The sequence below is a fragment of the Capricornis sumatraensis genome, chromosome 1, assembly GCF_032405125.1.
Source record: "Capricornis sumatraensis isolate serow.1 chromosome 1, serow.2, whole genome shotgun sequence".
NCBI classification, from domain to species: Eukaryota; Metazoa; Chordata; class Mammalia; order Artiodactyla; family Bovidae; genus Capricornis; species Capricornis sumatraensis.
Genome location: NC_091069.1, coordinates 255,694,614 through 255,710,883, shown reverse-complemented (window position 1 = coordinate 255,710,883; position 16,270 = coordinate 255,694,614). Strand labels below are relative to the sequence as shown.

Below are 16,270 nucleotides of genomic sequence, written 5' to 3'. Positions count from 1 at the left end.
AATTATGAGGTTTGCTCCTTGAAAGAAAAGCTGTAACAAACCTAGACAGAGTATTAGAAAGCACAGACATCATTTTGCCGACAAAGTAAAGCTCCATATTGTCAAAGCTATGGTTTTTCCGATAATCATGTACAGATGTGAGAGTTGGACCATAAAGAAGGCTGAACACCGAAGAATTGATGCTTTTGAACTGTGGTGTTGGAGAAGACTCTTCAGAGTCTCTTGGACTGCAAGGAGATCAAACTAGTCCATCCGAAACAAAACCAACCCTGAATATTTATTAGAAGGACTGATGCTGAAGCTCCAACACTTTGGCCGCCTGATTCAAAGAACCAACTCATTAGAAAAAACTTTGATGCTGGAAAAGAGTGAAGGCAGGAGGAGAAGGGGATGACAGAGGATGAGATGGTTAGATGGCATCACCAATTCAATAGACATGAGTTTGAGCAAATTCTGGGAGATAGCGAAGGACAGGGAGGCCTTTGCGTGCTGCAGTCCATAGGGTTGCAAGGAGTCAGACATGACTCAGTGACTGAACAACAACAAAATCTTATTAAAGTGGTGCTATGAAAATGTGTTTGACTATCCCACTGAAATTCAATAAGCATGTTCATTTGTTAGAGCTGACATCACAATGCACTACAGACTGGGAGGCTTAAACACCAGAAATTCATTGTCTCATAATTCTGGAGGCTAGGCATGCAAGATGAAGGCACTGGCAAGGTCGGCTGCTCCCTGCTCAGTCTGTGAATAGAGGTGGTGATCTTCTCCGTGTCTTCAAATAGTCTTTCCTCTGTCCTCGTCCGTATAACTAATCTCTTCTCGTAATGACACCAGTCACAGAGAATTGGGACACCCCCGCATGGCTTCATTTTAATTTAATGCCTCTTTAAAGACCCTCTCTTCAAATGCAGTCACAATCTGAGGTTCTGGGGGGTTGGAACAACATATGTATTTGGGGGAAGGGGAGTACAAAATTTAGCCACTGGTTGTTTTCAACAAATGACCCAAGGAAAAAGGCTATTTTCATTGGGCAAGATCTGTGCCTGGTCAAAAAAGACACATGTTTTGTTAATGGGGCTTTCTACGGAACTGCTAGAAACTTCAAATAATGACAGTTCTGAACATGAGACTTTGAAAGAGCTCCAATTCTGTTCCTACCCCTCCAGGAGTTGCTAGCTGCTCTTTTGCACCACAATTGCTGGCTATTGGGTTTGTTGTTTTTGTGTTTGTTTTTTTTTATTGTTGTCCGTGCTGGGTCTTCACTGTTGCCTGGGCTTTTTCTCTAGTTGGAGCAGGCAGGGGCCACTCTCTGGGTGCCGTGCATGGACTTCTTATTGTGGGGGCCTCTCTGGTTGCTGACCATGGGCTCTGGAATGCACAGACTTCAGCAGTTGTGGCTCACATGCTTAGTTGCCTCTCAGAAGTGGAGTCCTCCCAGACCAGGAGCCAAACCCACATCTCCTGCTCTGGCAGGTCAGTTCTTTACCACTGAGCCCCCAGGAGAAGCCCAAGCTATTGATTTTGAAGTCTAACATAAGCTGAGCAGGGGGACGCTGAAACTTTGCCAAGCTCAGGGTTCTTACTGAGATTCCGCCATTTTTCTTGAACAAACACTCCTGGAGTTCATTTACAGAGTTTTGAAGAGTTTGTATCGTCAATTTCTGCCAATGTCCTCATTACCTTCATGGAGGAGAGGGTTTTCAGAGGTCCTTTCCCCATCTCCCCGAGGACATCCTCTTGGCTGCATCCTGCGTTGTTTCTTCACACCTATATCTCAAGTTTCTGATTCTCTGTTCAGCCAATTCCAATCAGATGTGAAACCGACTGATTTTAACATAAATTTAACATATAGAGTTTAATTTTAATCATTGTATTTTTAATTTCTAGTTCCATTTGGCTATTTTCAGTTCAGTTCAGTCTCTCAGTAGTGTCCGACTCTTTGCGACCCCATGAATGGCAGCACGCCAGGCCTCCCTGTCCATCACCAACACCCGGAGCCCACCCAAACCCATGTCCATTGAGTTGGTGATGCCATCCAACCATCTCACCCTCTGTCGTCCCCTTCTCCTCCTGCCTTCAATCTTTTCCAGCATCAGGGTCTTTTCAAATTAGTCAGTTGTTCGCATCAGGTAGCCAGAGTATTGGAGCTTCAGCTTCAACATCAGTCCTTCCAATGAACACCCAGGACTGATCTCCTTTAGGATGGACTGGTTGGAACTCCTTGCAGTCCAAGGGACTCTCAGATGTTTATCCAGCACAACAGTTCAAAAGCATCTATTCTTCGGTGCTCAGCTTTCTTTATGGTCCAACTCTCACATCCATACTGACTACTGGAAAAACTCTAGAGCCAGACATCTTGGAATGTGAAGTCAAGTGGGCCTTAGAAAGCATCACTATGAACAAAGCTAGTGGAGGTGATGGAATTCCAGTTGAGCTGTTTCAAATCCTGAAAGATGATGCTGTGAAAGTGCTGCACTCAATATGCCAGCAAATTTGGAAAACTCAGCAGTGGCCACAGGACTGGAAAATGTCCGTTTTCATTCCAATCCCAAAGAAAGGCAATGCCAAAGAATGCTCAAACTACCACACAATTGCACTCATCTCACATGCTAGTAAAGTAATGCTCAAAATTCTCCAAGCCAGGCTTCAGCAATATGTGAACCATAAACTCCCTGATGTTCAAGCTGGTTTTAGAAAAGGCAGAGGAACCAGAGATCAAATTGCCAACATCCGCTGGATCATGGATAAAGCAAGAGAGTTCCAGAAAAACATCTATTTCTGCTTTATTGACTATGCCAAAGCCTTTGACTGTGTGGATCACAATAAACTGTGGAAAATTTTGAAAGAGATGGGAATACCAGACCACCTGACCTGCCTCTTGAGAGATCTGTATGCAGGTCAGGAAGCAACAGTTAGAACTGGACATGGAACAACAAACTGGTTCCAAATAGGCAAAGGAGTACATCAAGGCTGTATATTGTCACCCTGCTTATTTAACTTCTATGCAGTGTACATCATGAGAAACGCTGGACTGGAAGAAACACAAGCTGGAATCAAGATTGCCAGGAGAAATATAACCTCAGATATGCAGATGACACCACCCTTGTGGCAGAAAGTGAAGAGGAGCTAAAAAGCCTCTTGATGAAAGTGAAAGAGGAGAGCGGAAAAGTTGGCTTAAAGCTCAACATTCAGAAAACGAAGATCATGGCATCGGGTCCCATCACTTCATGGGAAATAGATGGGGAAACAGTAGAAACAGTGTCAAACTTTATTTTTTTGGGCTCCAAAATCACTGCAGATGGTGACTGCAGCCATGAAATTAAAAGACGCTTACTCCTTGGAAGAAAAGTTATGAGCAACCTAGATGGTATATTCAAAAGCAGAGACATTACTCTGCCGACTAAGGTCCATCTAGTCAAGGCTATGATTTTTCCTGTGGTCATGTATGGATGTGAGAGTTGAACTGTGAAGAAGGCTGAGTGCCGAAGAATTGATGCTTTTGAACTGTGGTGTTGGAGAAGACTCTTGAGAGTCCCTTGGACTGCAAGGAGATCCAACCAGTCCATTCTGAAGGAGATCAACCCTGGGATTTCCTTGGAAGGAATGATGCTAAAGCTGAAACTCCAGTACTTTGGCCACCTCATGCGAAGAGTTGACTCATTGGAAAAGACTGTGATGCTGGGAGGGATTGGAGGCAGGAGGAGAAGGGGACAACAGAGGATGAGATGGCTGGATGGCATCATGGACTCGATGGACGTGAGTCTGAATGAACTCCGGGAGATGGTGATGGACAGGGAGGCCTGGCGCGCTGTGATTCATGGGGTCGCAAAGAGTCAGACATGATTGAGCGACTGAAGTGAACTGAACTGACGAGACAGACCTTTGTTGCAAAGTAATGTCTCTGCTTTTTTTTATATATATATTTATTTATTTGGTTGTGTCAGGTCTTAGTTGTGGCAGATGGGATCTTTGACCTTTGTTGGAATCTTTAGTTGCAGCATGTGGATCTAGTTCCCTGACCAGGGATCGAACCCAGGCCCCTTGCATTAGGAGCGTGGAGTCTTAGCCACTGGACCACCAGGGAAGTCCTCTCCACTTTTTAATATGCTGTCTAGGTTGGTTATAACTTTCCTTCCAAGGAGTAACCATCTTTTAATTTCATGGCTGCAGTCACCTTCTGCAGTGATTTGGGAGCCCCCAAAAATAAAGTCTCCCACTGTTTCCACTGTTGCTCCATCTATTTGCCATGAAGTGATGGGACCGGATGCCATGATCTTCGTTTTCTGAATGTTGAGCTTTAAGCCAACTTTTCCGCTCTCCTCTTTCACTTTCATCAAGAGGCTTTTTAGCTCCTCTTCGCTTTCTGCCATAAGGGTGGTGTCATCTTCATATCTGAGGTTATTGATATTTCTCCTGGCAATCTTGATTCCAGCTTGTGCTTCCTAAAGCCCAGCATTTTTCATGACATACTCTGCATATAATTTAAATAAGCAGGGTGACAATATACAGCCTTGACGTACTCCTTTTCCTATTTGGAACTAGTCTGTATGTAAATTTGGCTATTTACATAACCAGAAATGAAAATCTGGGTGGATATTATTTTATGTGCCTGTCTCTGTTTTCTAGTCATGTTAAAATAAACATATGCTTCTTTTATGGGGAAAAAAGTTATTATTGTTTTATCATCTTTCCTTTTGACTTCCTGTCTGCACCTCACTTTGAGCCCGTATAACCCTCCCATCACTTGCCTTCCCCCATGACTCCCAGACACAGCTAAAGACTTGCTACCTCCAAAGAGAAACGTTCTTTGAAAAATCAAAACAAAAAAAAAAAAAATAAATAAAATAAAAACAAAACAAAAATAAAATAAAATAAAATCAACAATTGTTAAAAAAAAAAAAAAGAAAAATCAAAACAAGATGCTATTGTTCTTTGCTTTGCAATGCCTAGTAGCCTTGTAAACTTGTTTTAGAGGCATGGGGGTGAGGGGACCAAATCATTGGCAAGTCAGGAAAATATTGAAGAAGAGTAGCATTCAGTTCGGAGGTTCAGAGGAAGAGCAAAGGGCTAAATGAGGACTGTGTGGGCTCAGACTCTGCCAGCTGCCGCAGGCCAGTCCTTTAGTCCCTGCCTCCGTAAGTCCCGATCCTCAGGACCAGTTTCTTCTTTTAGCCATGAGAAGTCAATGCACTGCTGGGGGAATATTTTGTAGATCTGAACCCTTCTGTGTAAAACCTATTTGTGTCCTATTCTCCTTATCCCAACTGCATTGAGCATAAAGCAATTGCTTAATGCATGTTATTCACTGTCCTGACGGACAATATATGAGTGACTGGTTGCTCCCCTGGATGAATGAACACAAGGAGGCAGTAGGAATATCATGAGTCCTACAGAGCTTCACCTCTGTGGTCTCCTTATTCCATTTTTTAAATGTTTAGTTATATTTTTATAGAATTACATGATATAATATGTATAAAGTATATAACCTACTTCATATGATATGTAATGAGGGCTTCCCCGGTGGCTCAGTGGTCAAGAATCCGCCTGCAATGCAAGAGATGCAGGTTCGCTCCCTGGGTCAGGAAGATCCCCTGGAGGAGGGCATAGCAACCCACTCCAGTACTCTTGCCTGGGGAATCCCAGGGACAGAGGAGCCTGGCGGGCTACAGTCCATGGGGTCACAAAGAGTCAGACTCTACTTAAGTGACTGAGCATGCATGCACGCGTACTGTGTAATATGCTGTCGTTGTTCATTGTTCAGTCCCTCAGTCATGTCCGACTCTTCGCGACCCCATAAACTGCAGCATGCCAGGCTTCCCTGTCCTTCACTATCTCCTGGAGTTTGTTCAAACTCATGTCTATTGAATATGTAATATACTTTATATAGAGATGAATATATTAACATTTTCTTCTACCTGAAATCTCTTTTTTTTTTCTTCTGACTTTAAAAGAAAATAAAAGTTTTCATGGGCTCCTAAAAACAGGATGGGCTTTTAGCACTGAGCTTACTGAGTTGAAGGGAAAATCAGACCTGAAGGGATGGCAAATGCTTCCAGTTCCTGAGAAGTTTCATAAGAGAATTCTTTGACCTCGTGGGGGTGGAAAAATGTACCAATGACATTCCTCTATTTCACCCCAAGCCTGTTGCCTTGTTTTCTCTGCTTAAGGTAACAGGTGGGATTTCCCTTGTTCTGCCTTTTCACTTGTAAAAGGAAGCCACTCCTGACTCCTGGGCTGCCAGTAGCTCACATGGCATTTTTGTGCAAATTAGAAAAAGTTTTCTTGTCTATAAGCAGGAAGGGCGGGTGAGGTGGGGAGTGACTTTGTTATATTATTGCATGAGCTGAAAGACATCTCCACTAGTCCTAGGGAAGGTACAAACTCGGGTGGGTTTCCTTTCCAGCCTCATTTGGGGAACCACCGTCATGGCCTGCGTGTCAGGGACGTAGGTCTCCAGCTTAAGGGCGTGTAAGTGTAGTTCATAAGTCAACTTTCTTTCTAAGCCTGTGGCTGCTGCACTCAGATCTCAGTAGGGCTCAGGCAAAGCCTCTGAAAGCAATGTCAGATCCCGGTCATGACCTCAGGTGAATTTGCAACAAACCGTGGACAAGGCACAGCCACGTGAGTGAGTACCCGTGTGCGTGTGCACACATGCTGTCCTGTGACCTCGCAGGCAAGCTTTGCCTGCTGTGGGCCAGAACTCCCACCTCGCTCCCTAGGACTCCGCAGGAGAGCACACGCATATGGTAGCACACTAGTCGTCTGTGACGAGAAGCACATCTCCCTAGCTGCGGCACTGTTACCAAGTCCAAGCTTGAACAGCTCAACAGGCCAGTAAATCGAGAAAGGAGTTGTCTTTATTTGGAAAGCCAGCAAACCAAGAAGATGGTGGACTAGTGTCCCAAAGAACCATCTTACCTGACTTAGAATTCAGGCTCCTTTTATATTAAAAGGGGAGGATGTATGGTTGTCATTGCTCAGTTGCTCAGTTATGTCTGACTCCTTGGGACCCCGTGGACTGCAGCAGGGAACCCCGGCTTCCCTGTCTTACACTACCTCCTGGAGTTTGCTCAGACTCATGTCCATTGACCTGATGATGCCATCCAACCGTCTCATCCTCCGTCATCCCTTTCTCCTCCTGCCTTCAATCCTTCCCAGCAACGGGGTCTTTTCCAATGAATCTGCTCTTTGCATCAGATGGTGAAAGTATTGGAGCTTCAGCTTCAGCATCTGTCCTTCCACTGAATATTAAGGACTGATTTCCTTTAGAGTGGACTGATTGGATCCCCTTGCAGTCCAAGGGACTCTCAAGAGTCTTCTCCAGCACCACAGTTCGAAAACATCAAACTTCTCAGAGGGGAAATCCTTTCTTCTTGCAACTGTCCACATAGTTCAGGTCATGACCTTCCTGTAAACTCCAGCAAGACAACTGTTATTCTCTTTTCTGCAACTTTTTATCCTGTACCAATAGGACAATGTTATACCTTCAAAGGTCAGAACTTTGAAAATGGGGTCTCCTGTATATTTCAGGCTATCGGCAACATTTGTAAGTTGCAGCAAAAGCAACAGAGTGCAAAGGTTAAAGGAAGCAGATAAAATATGGAGTCAGATCTGTTCCTCCCTGTTACAACAGTCTATGCAGGTCACAGTCTCAACACTACACACAGCAGTACTGCCCAGCTCCCTGAGCCCCCTGGTCAGTGGGAAGCCTGTACGTGTGCACGTGTGCACACACACACACGCACTAATCCTTCTACTCTCCCCTCTGCAGGGATGACGTGCCAAGCTCGAAGCTCCTATATCACCAGTGAGATCCTCTGGGGGTACCGATTCACGCCTGTCCTGACGCTGGAGGACGGGTTCTATGAAGTTGACTACAACAGCTTCCATGAGACCTACGAGACCAGCACCCCATCTCTCAGCGCCAAAGAGCTGGCCGAGTTAGCCAGCAGGGCCGAGCTGCCCCTGAGCTGGTCTGTCTCCAGCAAACTCAACCAACACGCAGAACTGGAGACTGAGGAGGAGGAAAAAAACCCTGAGGAGCAGACGGAGAGAAATGGTGACGTGGCAAACCTAGAGAACGAATCCAAAGTTTAGTCCCCGGGCCCGGGGCCGCCCCTTCTCCTCTCCAACCCCCACCCCCCACCCCCACAACCCTCCCTTGTCTCTCATTCTCTTTCTTGTCTGTCTGTTACTCTGTTCTTTCCTTATATTTCAGTTTGGCATTACCAGGAAACAAATCTTCAAGGTGTAAAATATCTACCTGCCCTCTCAGTTAGTTCAGATTGACGAGGTAGCTTGCAGATTGGGTTAAGGTGTCATATGCCCTCTCTTGTGGTCCCAGCCTGGTCTGTTCCCGGGATAGAGCACATCTGACTAGAGATTTACGCTACTCCCTTGCATGTGTTGTAAAATAGCAGATCGCTCAAAAGGGTGCATCAAAGAGTTTCCCTGGGATGTGACGAGGAAGGTCTCTGGTGCCTATTCATTCACGCAGTGAGACATGGAGTCGAGCCCTCCGTTTTACACATCTCAATAAATTTCATCCACGGGGCGAGGTGCTTGCCCTCTGTGGGCGTTGCGGTTACAGGACCCAGGTGAGGTGAAGACAGAACCCTGTACATATATATGCCTTATGTAATTATCTTCTTTTGCAGTTAGTAACGAAACCCAGCATGTACAAAAGTGCTGTAGAACACAACTGCTAAATACTGTACATAGGTGTAAGATCAATGTAGGTTTAGATATATAACTTTAGAAATAAGATTTTTTAAAAATGATCCCCAAAGTACAGTAGGCTTTTCTGTTCTGATGTCTCTTTTCTGGATTTCTTTGATCCCATCGACCGCTGGCCCTTTAGTGCATGGCCTTTGTTCTGTGTCCCAGACTGGCAGCCGTTTGGGTACCTCACTGTTCCCTTCGTTGACTCTAATAAGCCATAGGTCTGGGGGAAGTTTGGAGGTCCAGTAGATGGCAAAACCCATCACCAATATGCTGATATATTGTGAAATGTTTACAAAACTGAGGTCTCCTTTTTAAGACAACAAGGACCTCACTGACTAGCTTGGGGCAGAATTTCAGGAGAACATGCTCTGGCATGCCACCAATGACGTGCACTTTTTTTGTTTCTTGTGTGTGTGTTTTCCTTCCTTCTTTTTTTTGGGGGGGTGGGGTGGAGGGGTAGGGGTGACTACTCTGCGAAGCTTGTGAAATCTTTGTTCCCTGACCAGGGATTGTACCTGGGGCCCTGGTAGGGGGAGGAGTGCCAAGCCCTAACCACGGGACCACCAGGGAATTCCCATCAATGATGTGTTGATGCTTTTCCAGTGAGTTTCACCCTTTGTAGAACCGTAGTTTGAGAACCTTTTCTTCTACAAAACCACTGACTCTCCCACTGTTTCCACCCTATAATCACAGTTTAAAGATGAGACGTGGTAAGTTCATAAAAGGTGGTTTGGGTCTAAAGTCATGAAATTCACGATGGCCTGTAGTGGGCAAAGTATACTATAATCAATGTTCTCATACCCTCTGACTCCATCTGACACTCTTCCTGTACCTAGGGGCTTAGCCGTCAGAATTCCTTGCATTGGTATTTATTATTATTATTATTATGAAATTACCAGAACTCAATATTCAATGATTAGATCAACAATCTTGGTGATCGTCTAACAAAGAATCACTTTAGAGTATGCCACAGGTTAGAAACTATAAATTCAAAGAATCTCCCAGTCAAAGAAAATGACAAAAAAAAAATGACAGTCTTAATTCATTTTAATCTGCAAAGGTAAATGAAAAAAGAAAGAAAGAAGAGAGGAGAGAAGGAGGGAAGGAAGGAACAATATTTTGTGCTGAAAATCTAATTTTCAAAAATGAAAAATGTTTCGAATGAAAAAATAAGAGAAAGAAGAGAATCTTAGACAAAACCTCAAGGGCAGGTGGAGATTTTGCACTGAAACAGATCTTTCATGTTGATTTTGCATTTATAAACTGTGTGTTCCCTAACACAACCATCCATCACAGATATTCATTGACTGGATCCAAGTTCATTTTCAGCTCCTACAGCTGTGCTCAGTTTGAGGCTTTGCACTGTGGAGATTGCAGAGCTCAAACTAGCTGCCCTTCCCTGTTGCCCTGGCCTTCCCTAACCAGATAGCACAGGCCTTCACTGTAGTTTGGGGACCTCATGTACTAAAAAGCATGTCCCAGAGATAAGGAAAGTAACTCCTAAATTTGACGTGGCGGGGGAGGGAGGGTGTCTCTCTTCTCCCTCTTCTGACACCTTGTACCCAGACAGTTGCGACTTGGCACTGATCATATGGAAAACAAAACTGCTGGCCATAGCTCTTGCCTCCCTGCCAACATTTCACTTTTTGCATTGATCATGTGTTAGTTTTTTTCATTCCACACACTCCAAAAAGGAGGTTGCAGTTGAGGAGGAGGGAGCCCCGTGTGTTTCTTGCCAGGCTGTAGGGAGGCACTGTGGCCTTACCTCAATGTAGCCTTAGAAAGGGCACTCTTGCCTTGGGGACGCTAACCCTGCAGCATCACTGGAGTTGCAGGGAAAGGCATGGCAGCACAAAGCAAGGCCAGCTGGGGCTGCAAAACGTCTGCTAACGTAGCTCCTGGAGACTCAGTGGGCCTTTCCAAACGCTTTACTAAGGCTTGAAGGACAAAACACAGACTGTTGTCTGGTTGGGGTGGGGTCCCTTGCGCACAATTGAGCAAAGAGCCTTAGCAACTCTTTGGGCAGACACAAGTGTCAGTTCTGTATCTGTGACAGGACACCCAGGTGTGAGGTCTTTCCCCTTTTCTCACTGTCTTTGGTGTCAATGTAGTTGGAGACGGAACACAAACCAAATCTCATTTTTGTAATGTGACCTCTGAATCTTTAAATGATGATGCTCCAGAAGAACCTTTTATTAGAATGTCCTTATCAAACATGTCTATTTTTCTACAATTGTTGCTAACACAGTTTAACAGTGTATTTTGTGTCAACTGTTAAGATTTGGAACTGAAAGAAGCTCATTAAGACTGAATTTTCTAAGTAGCAAGTATTGAAAGGTGTTTTTCATTGACAGTCCAGCAAAGATGACTCTACAGTTTCTATGCATTCTCTTCCACCATATCCAATCTCCGATCACTCAGTCCCTTGTTTATTTCCATAGGAAATCCAGCATTATTGAAATAAATAAGCCTATTGTAATCCTTCAATATTCATAATGAATGAGGATCACTCTCAACTTGATACTTTGATCTGTCCGGTGGCATATTTGAGTCCCTTTCCCATAAAAGCATGGCCGTATCATCAGCCAGATAAGAACTTTAGGCAAAAGGGTTACAACTTGCCATAGCTGACCCCAATCTGGAGAAAAGACAGACTCAGCTGGAAGTATGACCTCCCCAAGGGCTGCTGAGACCCTCAGATTCTCATTGCCACCCACCCCAACATGCTTTCTGACTAGAAGATCACCTGTTTATGTCAGTTTTATGTAACTAATAAAATTGTTTATGTTTCTGGATGTCCCATGGGCAAACTATACTCTTTTGGATTAACACCCTTGTGATCCCTGTAAGGTCAGGTCATTGCTTTTCAATCTCTTCAAAACATGGGCTTCTGGCCTGGTTTGGTCCAATACATAGACACTCTAGGTCCATGGGAAGGAAATGTCTCTTTCCCCATCCCCTTCTTCCATCTAACCCTCTCTTTTGCTGTTTCCCTCATTCTCCAGTTCTAGTTCCATCGATTTAGTTTAATATCTTATGTTCCCAAATATTAATTCCAGCCACTGTATCTAAAAAGTTCAGCCTATTTCTAAAGCACAATTTTCTCTTATCAGTTTAACCAAACGAAGGCTCTGAAATGTCTATTTCTCATGATACTCTATAATTTTAAAATTATTTATGACTCTATTTAAAAGCCTAAGTTTTGAAATTTCCAAGCAACATTCCTGTTTCTCTCTCCCTAAGTTTTCTTACTTCCCCGCCTCCTTTGCTTTTGTATTTAGGTTGAAGTCGGTATCTTTGGGATATTCAGAAAGTGTTTATGTATGTGGGTGCCAGTGGACAAAAGCTCTATTCAAAAACTATTTGAACTCACCGAAAGAATGTGAAATTATTTGATTTTGATTAGCTAAGTGATTCAAGATAAAAAATAAAATAAAATATAGTCGTTTCCAAAAGAGCTTGCCAAACTAGTCTGACTAGTTTTCAGTCTTGCTGTGACTTGGGTGACACTCTGATTCAAAAGAGTCCTAAAGAGTAGTTGAAAGTTAAATGTCTTACACAGATGGTGAACTTTGTCTTCTATCATTTCTTTTCAGTGGATGGCTCTGAAGTAAAAAAATATAGATAATAGAAACCTAATAAATGTTTCATTGATATAGCATTACAATAGAGTCAATTAATAATATCTTGTTTCTAGATTTTATGGCCAACCTGTATTTACGCAAATGTCATCCTTTAATTCAAAACTGAGTAAAATGTACCTCCCCCAAGTATTTCTGCCCTTAACGTCATAGAGAGCTTCTGGATGTAGTGTCCTCTAGAAGTCAAAACTTGGTCGGGCTACTATTTGATTTTTACAAAATACAGTATGGACAATAATAACAAAACAGTAGTGCATGCTACATTGTGTAGTGTTTTGGAGCATTCAAAGCACTTTCATGAATTATCTCATTTAATTCTAATCTACCATGAGAGCTTGAATATTATAATTTACACTTTACAGATGGAAAACTAGGGTTTGGGCAAGCTGAGTAATATCCTTGAGGCCACAAGTCCAGTTAATTACAGATCCTGGTCTCAAATCCATGTGCAAAATAAAAGAAAGAGAAAGACATTTAGTGACATGTAAAAATTACATCAAATTCAAATTTATGTATCCATAAATAAAGTTTTATAGGAACACAGGCACACCCATTTGCTTATGTGTTGCTATGACCATTTTCACAATACACAGCAGAGTTGAATTTATTAGCCAGAGGCCCCATAGCCAGAAGACTAAAGTACCTATTATCTGACCCTTTACAGGAGAAGTTTGCCAACCCCAGGACTGTACTATCAAATACTATTAGTACCGTTAAATACTATTGGTACCATTAAATACCACTGCATATTGTACTGTACTATTAAAAGATTCCTGGGCAACTTAGAATAATGATGATCTTTTTCCAGTATAAATCTATTTTCAATTATAAATTTATTTCCAGTATTGTGCATGGGTTTATTTGAGGAAAAGTAACTTATTTTTTAATAAGAGAGACAACTGCTTCACAGTTGTATGTTTCTTTGAGCTGAGTCTCAAACAAAAACTGTTTCCTTATTATAACCACTTCCCAAGGCTGGTAAATAGAGTAAATAGTGAGGCAAGATTCAGTGGCAACTTCAGAAAGTGGTGTGGTGAAACTGCTATATTAAAAATTAAAAGTAATCAATGATTCTTTTTTGTCAGAATTCCCAGCTATTCCTTCACTGAGCTATTGCTTCACTGACATTCCCAGGAGTTTAAATACTGAGATGGTTGGGTCCCAAGTCTCTGTGGAGTGGGATGGCCTGGATTTGCTGTGATTGCCACATGTCCAAACAAATTCCCCTCCCTACCTGCCTTCCTCTCACGCCTTCTTGGAACCAAACTAGCTGGACCATTGAGCTGTCTCTCCATCTTTCCTTGCCAGGTTCTTCTGGCCCACAGTTGATCAGTATGATAAGAGCCCTAAGCTGCCACTCCTGTTGAGCTGTACATGTTCTGGCTCCCTCTAGCTACCCAGCTAAAAGGGTAACATGCAAATAAAGACAAACAGGTCCTTTGAAAAAATGCCCAGGAAGAAAAAGAGGTGTAGTAAAAGAATTGGTGTGTTGTTTGCTGCTTTCTGAATCTGAAGTACAAGATAAAGATTGGTAACTACAGAAATATTGGATCAAAGAAATTCAGACACTGGGGTTTTGAGATGAATCAATATTAAATGACACTCGTTAGTATCACCAGACTGAACTCGCTTGCATTCTAAGGGAGCATTTTCAAAGCCAGACATAGGTCAGCCAAGCCAGGTTTTTCACCCATTTAGTTTTACTGAAAAAATACATCAAGTTCCCTTCCAGGTGCTTTCCTGGAAGTTAGGTGGGAAAGAAAATGTTTTGTAATAAATTATTGTGATATTGCATTGCTGACAGGTAAATGATGGAAACTGGGATGGATTTGGTCCTGTGTTTGAAACTAGGCAATGGGATCTGCAATCACGCAAAAAGCTCACAATTTTGCAGCTGTGTGGAACAGCATAATAACTAAGGGCGAGAGAAAATATCTCAAAGTTCAGCACCATAAAACTTAAGTAAATGTTAAAAGGAGTCAAACTTTTACTTGGCCCCATTACCTTGGTGAAAGAAAGCTTCATACAGCCACCTAATTCAAATAGAAGAGGGATGGGGGAAGGAGGAAAAAATACTTTAATACTCACAAGAATAGCTCATTGAAGTAGCAACATGACTAAGTGATTGAGGTTTATCACCAGTGAAAATGGTGCTTAAAAGTTATTCTCAGACACCACACCCCTAGACATGCATTTGAACATGCTCTGTGGTCAGTTAGAGAATTGTGACCACATAGACAACAGAGCTTGATTTCAGAGAACTAAATTGTTTCTGCTCAAAAAGCGTAATCAACCATTTCAAGATTAAGGCTACACACCCCCTGTATTAACACCGATCATGAAGGCTATGATATCAACCAGTCAATCTTTACAAGAACATGAAGGGCTGTATCTCTCAGGCAGTGTAAATATCTGCTACCAACAGGCACTAGTAAAATAAGCACCCAATGCATCATCATACCTAAAGTTTAATAGAAAACATGAAATATCCAACCAAAGGAACAAGACGTCCCAGGAGCCTAAGATGGAACCTTGGGTTACTAAAACCCCAGTCCACACTGAATGCCTTATGGAGTACATCAACACTGGGTCCATCACGCTAAACACAGCTGGCGGAACTGGATCAGCTGGAGTGCAGAGAGCTGGGTTCCCAACAGCTGTGAGATTGGGACCTCTGGGTGTTTAACAGGGCTGCTTAGAGAGAGAGAGACGGAATACTGTTCACAGATTCCATCATAGCAAGTACTCTTCTGGCATCATCTCTCAGGCTGGCTGACTTGGGGGACACATATGAACCACACCTTCCCTTGCCCCTTAACTCAGCCTTGGGTAGTGCAGAAGCCTTGGTCATATCCATCACCTCTGTGGGTGAGTCCTTCCCTCCAGCCCTGGTTTCTGACCATCTAACTGATGACAACTCCCCCAGAAGCGTCTGCTGGGAACACTACATCTTTTGAGCTTGACTTGGCCAGCACTCTTGACCCCACAGAGCGCCCACGTGGCTCAGAGATGATAACCCTTCCTAGAAGAACTGAAATAAGACCTTCTGAGTCCCCTGGGCACAGGGATGCCCCTAACATATGTAACTCAAAATTAAGCAGTATTAACACATAAAAAAGAAAGTGTAAAGTCCCAGAGAGTTCTCAGTTCCGTGGTGATTACCTCACTGCTTTATTTTCCTTTTTACCTAGTTCTTGAGCCTCTAGAAATGGTCACGTTTTGGTATCCCAGTGCCCTGAGTACATAACTGATTGGCTCATCCAGCAATTTCAGCCATCTCTCAAGATGATCTGGCCTGTCGCCTCTTCTTAAGTGAGGAGTCTTGATGTGTTCAAATGCATCCCACCACCAAAAAAAAAAAAAAATGCCAGCCAGGTCAAAAAATTTTGTATCTCTTTCCCTTCCTCTGGAAGAGCCACCCAATGTGACAGCAAAGTCAAGGATCATCTTTTTATTTGCAAGGAACACATCTGGATTGCCACACTTGGAGACCCAGCTTAAGCTGTCCCCCAAGTGCCCGCAGAGCTTTCATGTCACTGCAAATGGTCATCCAAGCACCCTACCCAGCTCCTCTTTCTGAATTTCCTTCCTCAGCAACTGCCAAAAGCCAGATTTCCTGGCACCTTCCTCTGAGTGTTCATTCCATTCTTGAGCTGCAACTGAGAACCTACTGTGTGCCTGCTAAGTCTCTTCAGTTGTGTCCAACTCTTTGCAACCCCATGAACTGTAGCCCACCAGGCTCCTCTGTCCCTGGAATTTTCCAGGCAAGAATACTGGAGTGGGTTGCCATGCCCTCCTCCAGGGGATCTTCCTGAGCCAGGGATCAAACCCGTGCCCCTTACATCTCCTGCTTTGGCAGTCAGGTTCTTTACTGCTAGTGCCATGTGGGAAGCCCATTATTG

At 43.3% G+C, this 16,270-nt stretch overlaps 1 protein-coding gene across 1 annotated transcript in view; it reads left to right on the top strand.

Annotated features, from left to right (window-relative positions):
- Positions 1 to 8,100, top strand: part of KCNJ6 (potassium inwardly rectifying channel subfamily J member 6) — a 94,441-nt gene extending 86,341 nt beyond the window's left edge. Inside the window, exon 2 of the mRNA XM_068979663.1 lies at positions 7,775 to 8,100. Within this exon, the coding sequence (XP_068835764.1) occupies positions 7,775 to 8,100 (326 nt within the window). The remainder of the gene's footprint in view (positions 1 to 7,774) is intronic.
- The last annotated feature ends 8,170 nt before the right edge of the window (positions 8,101 to 16,270 follow it).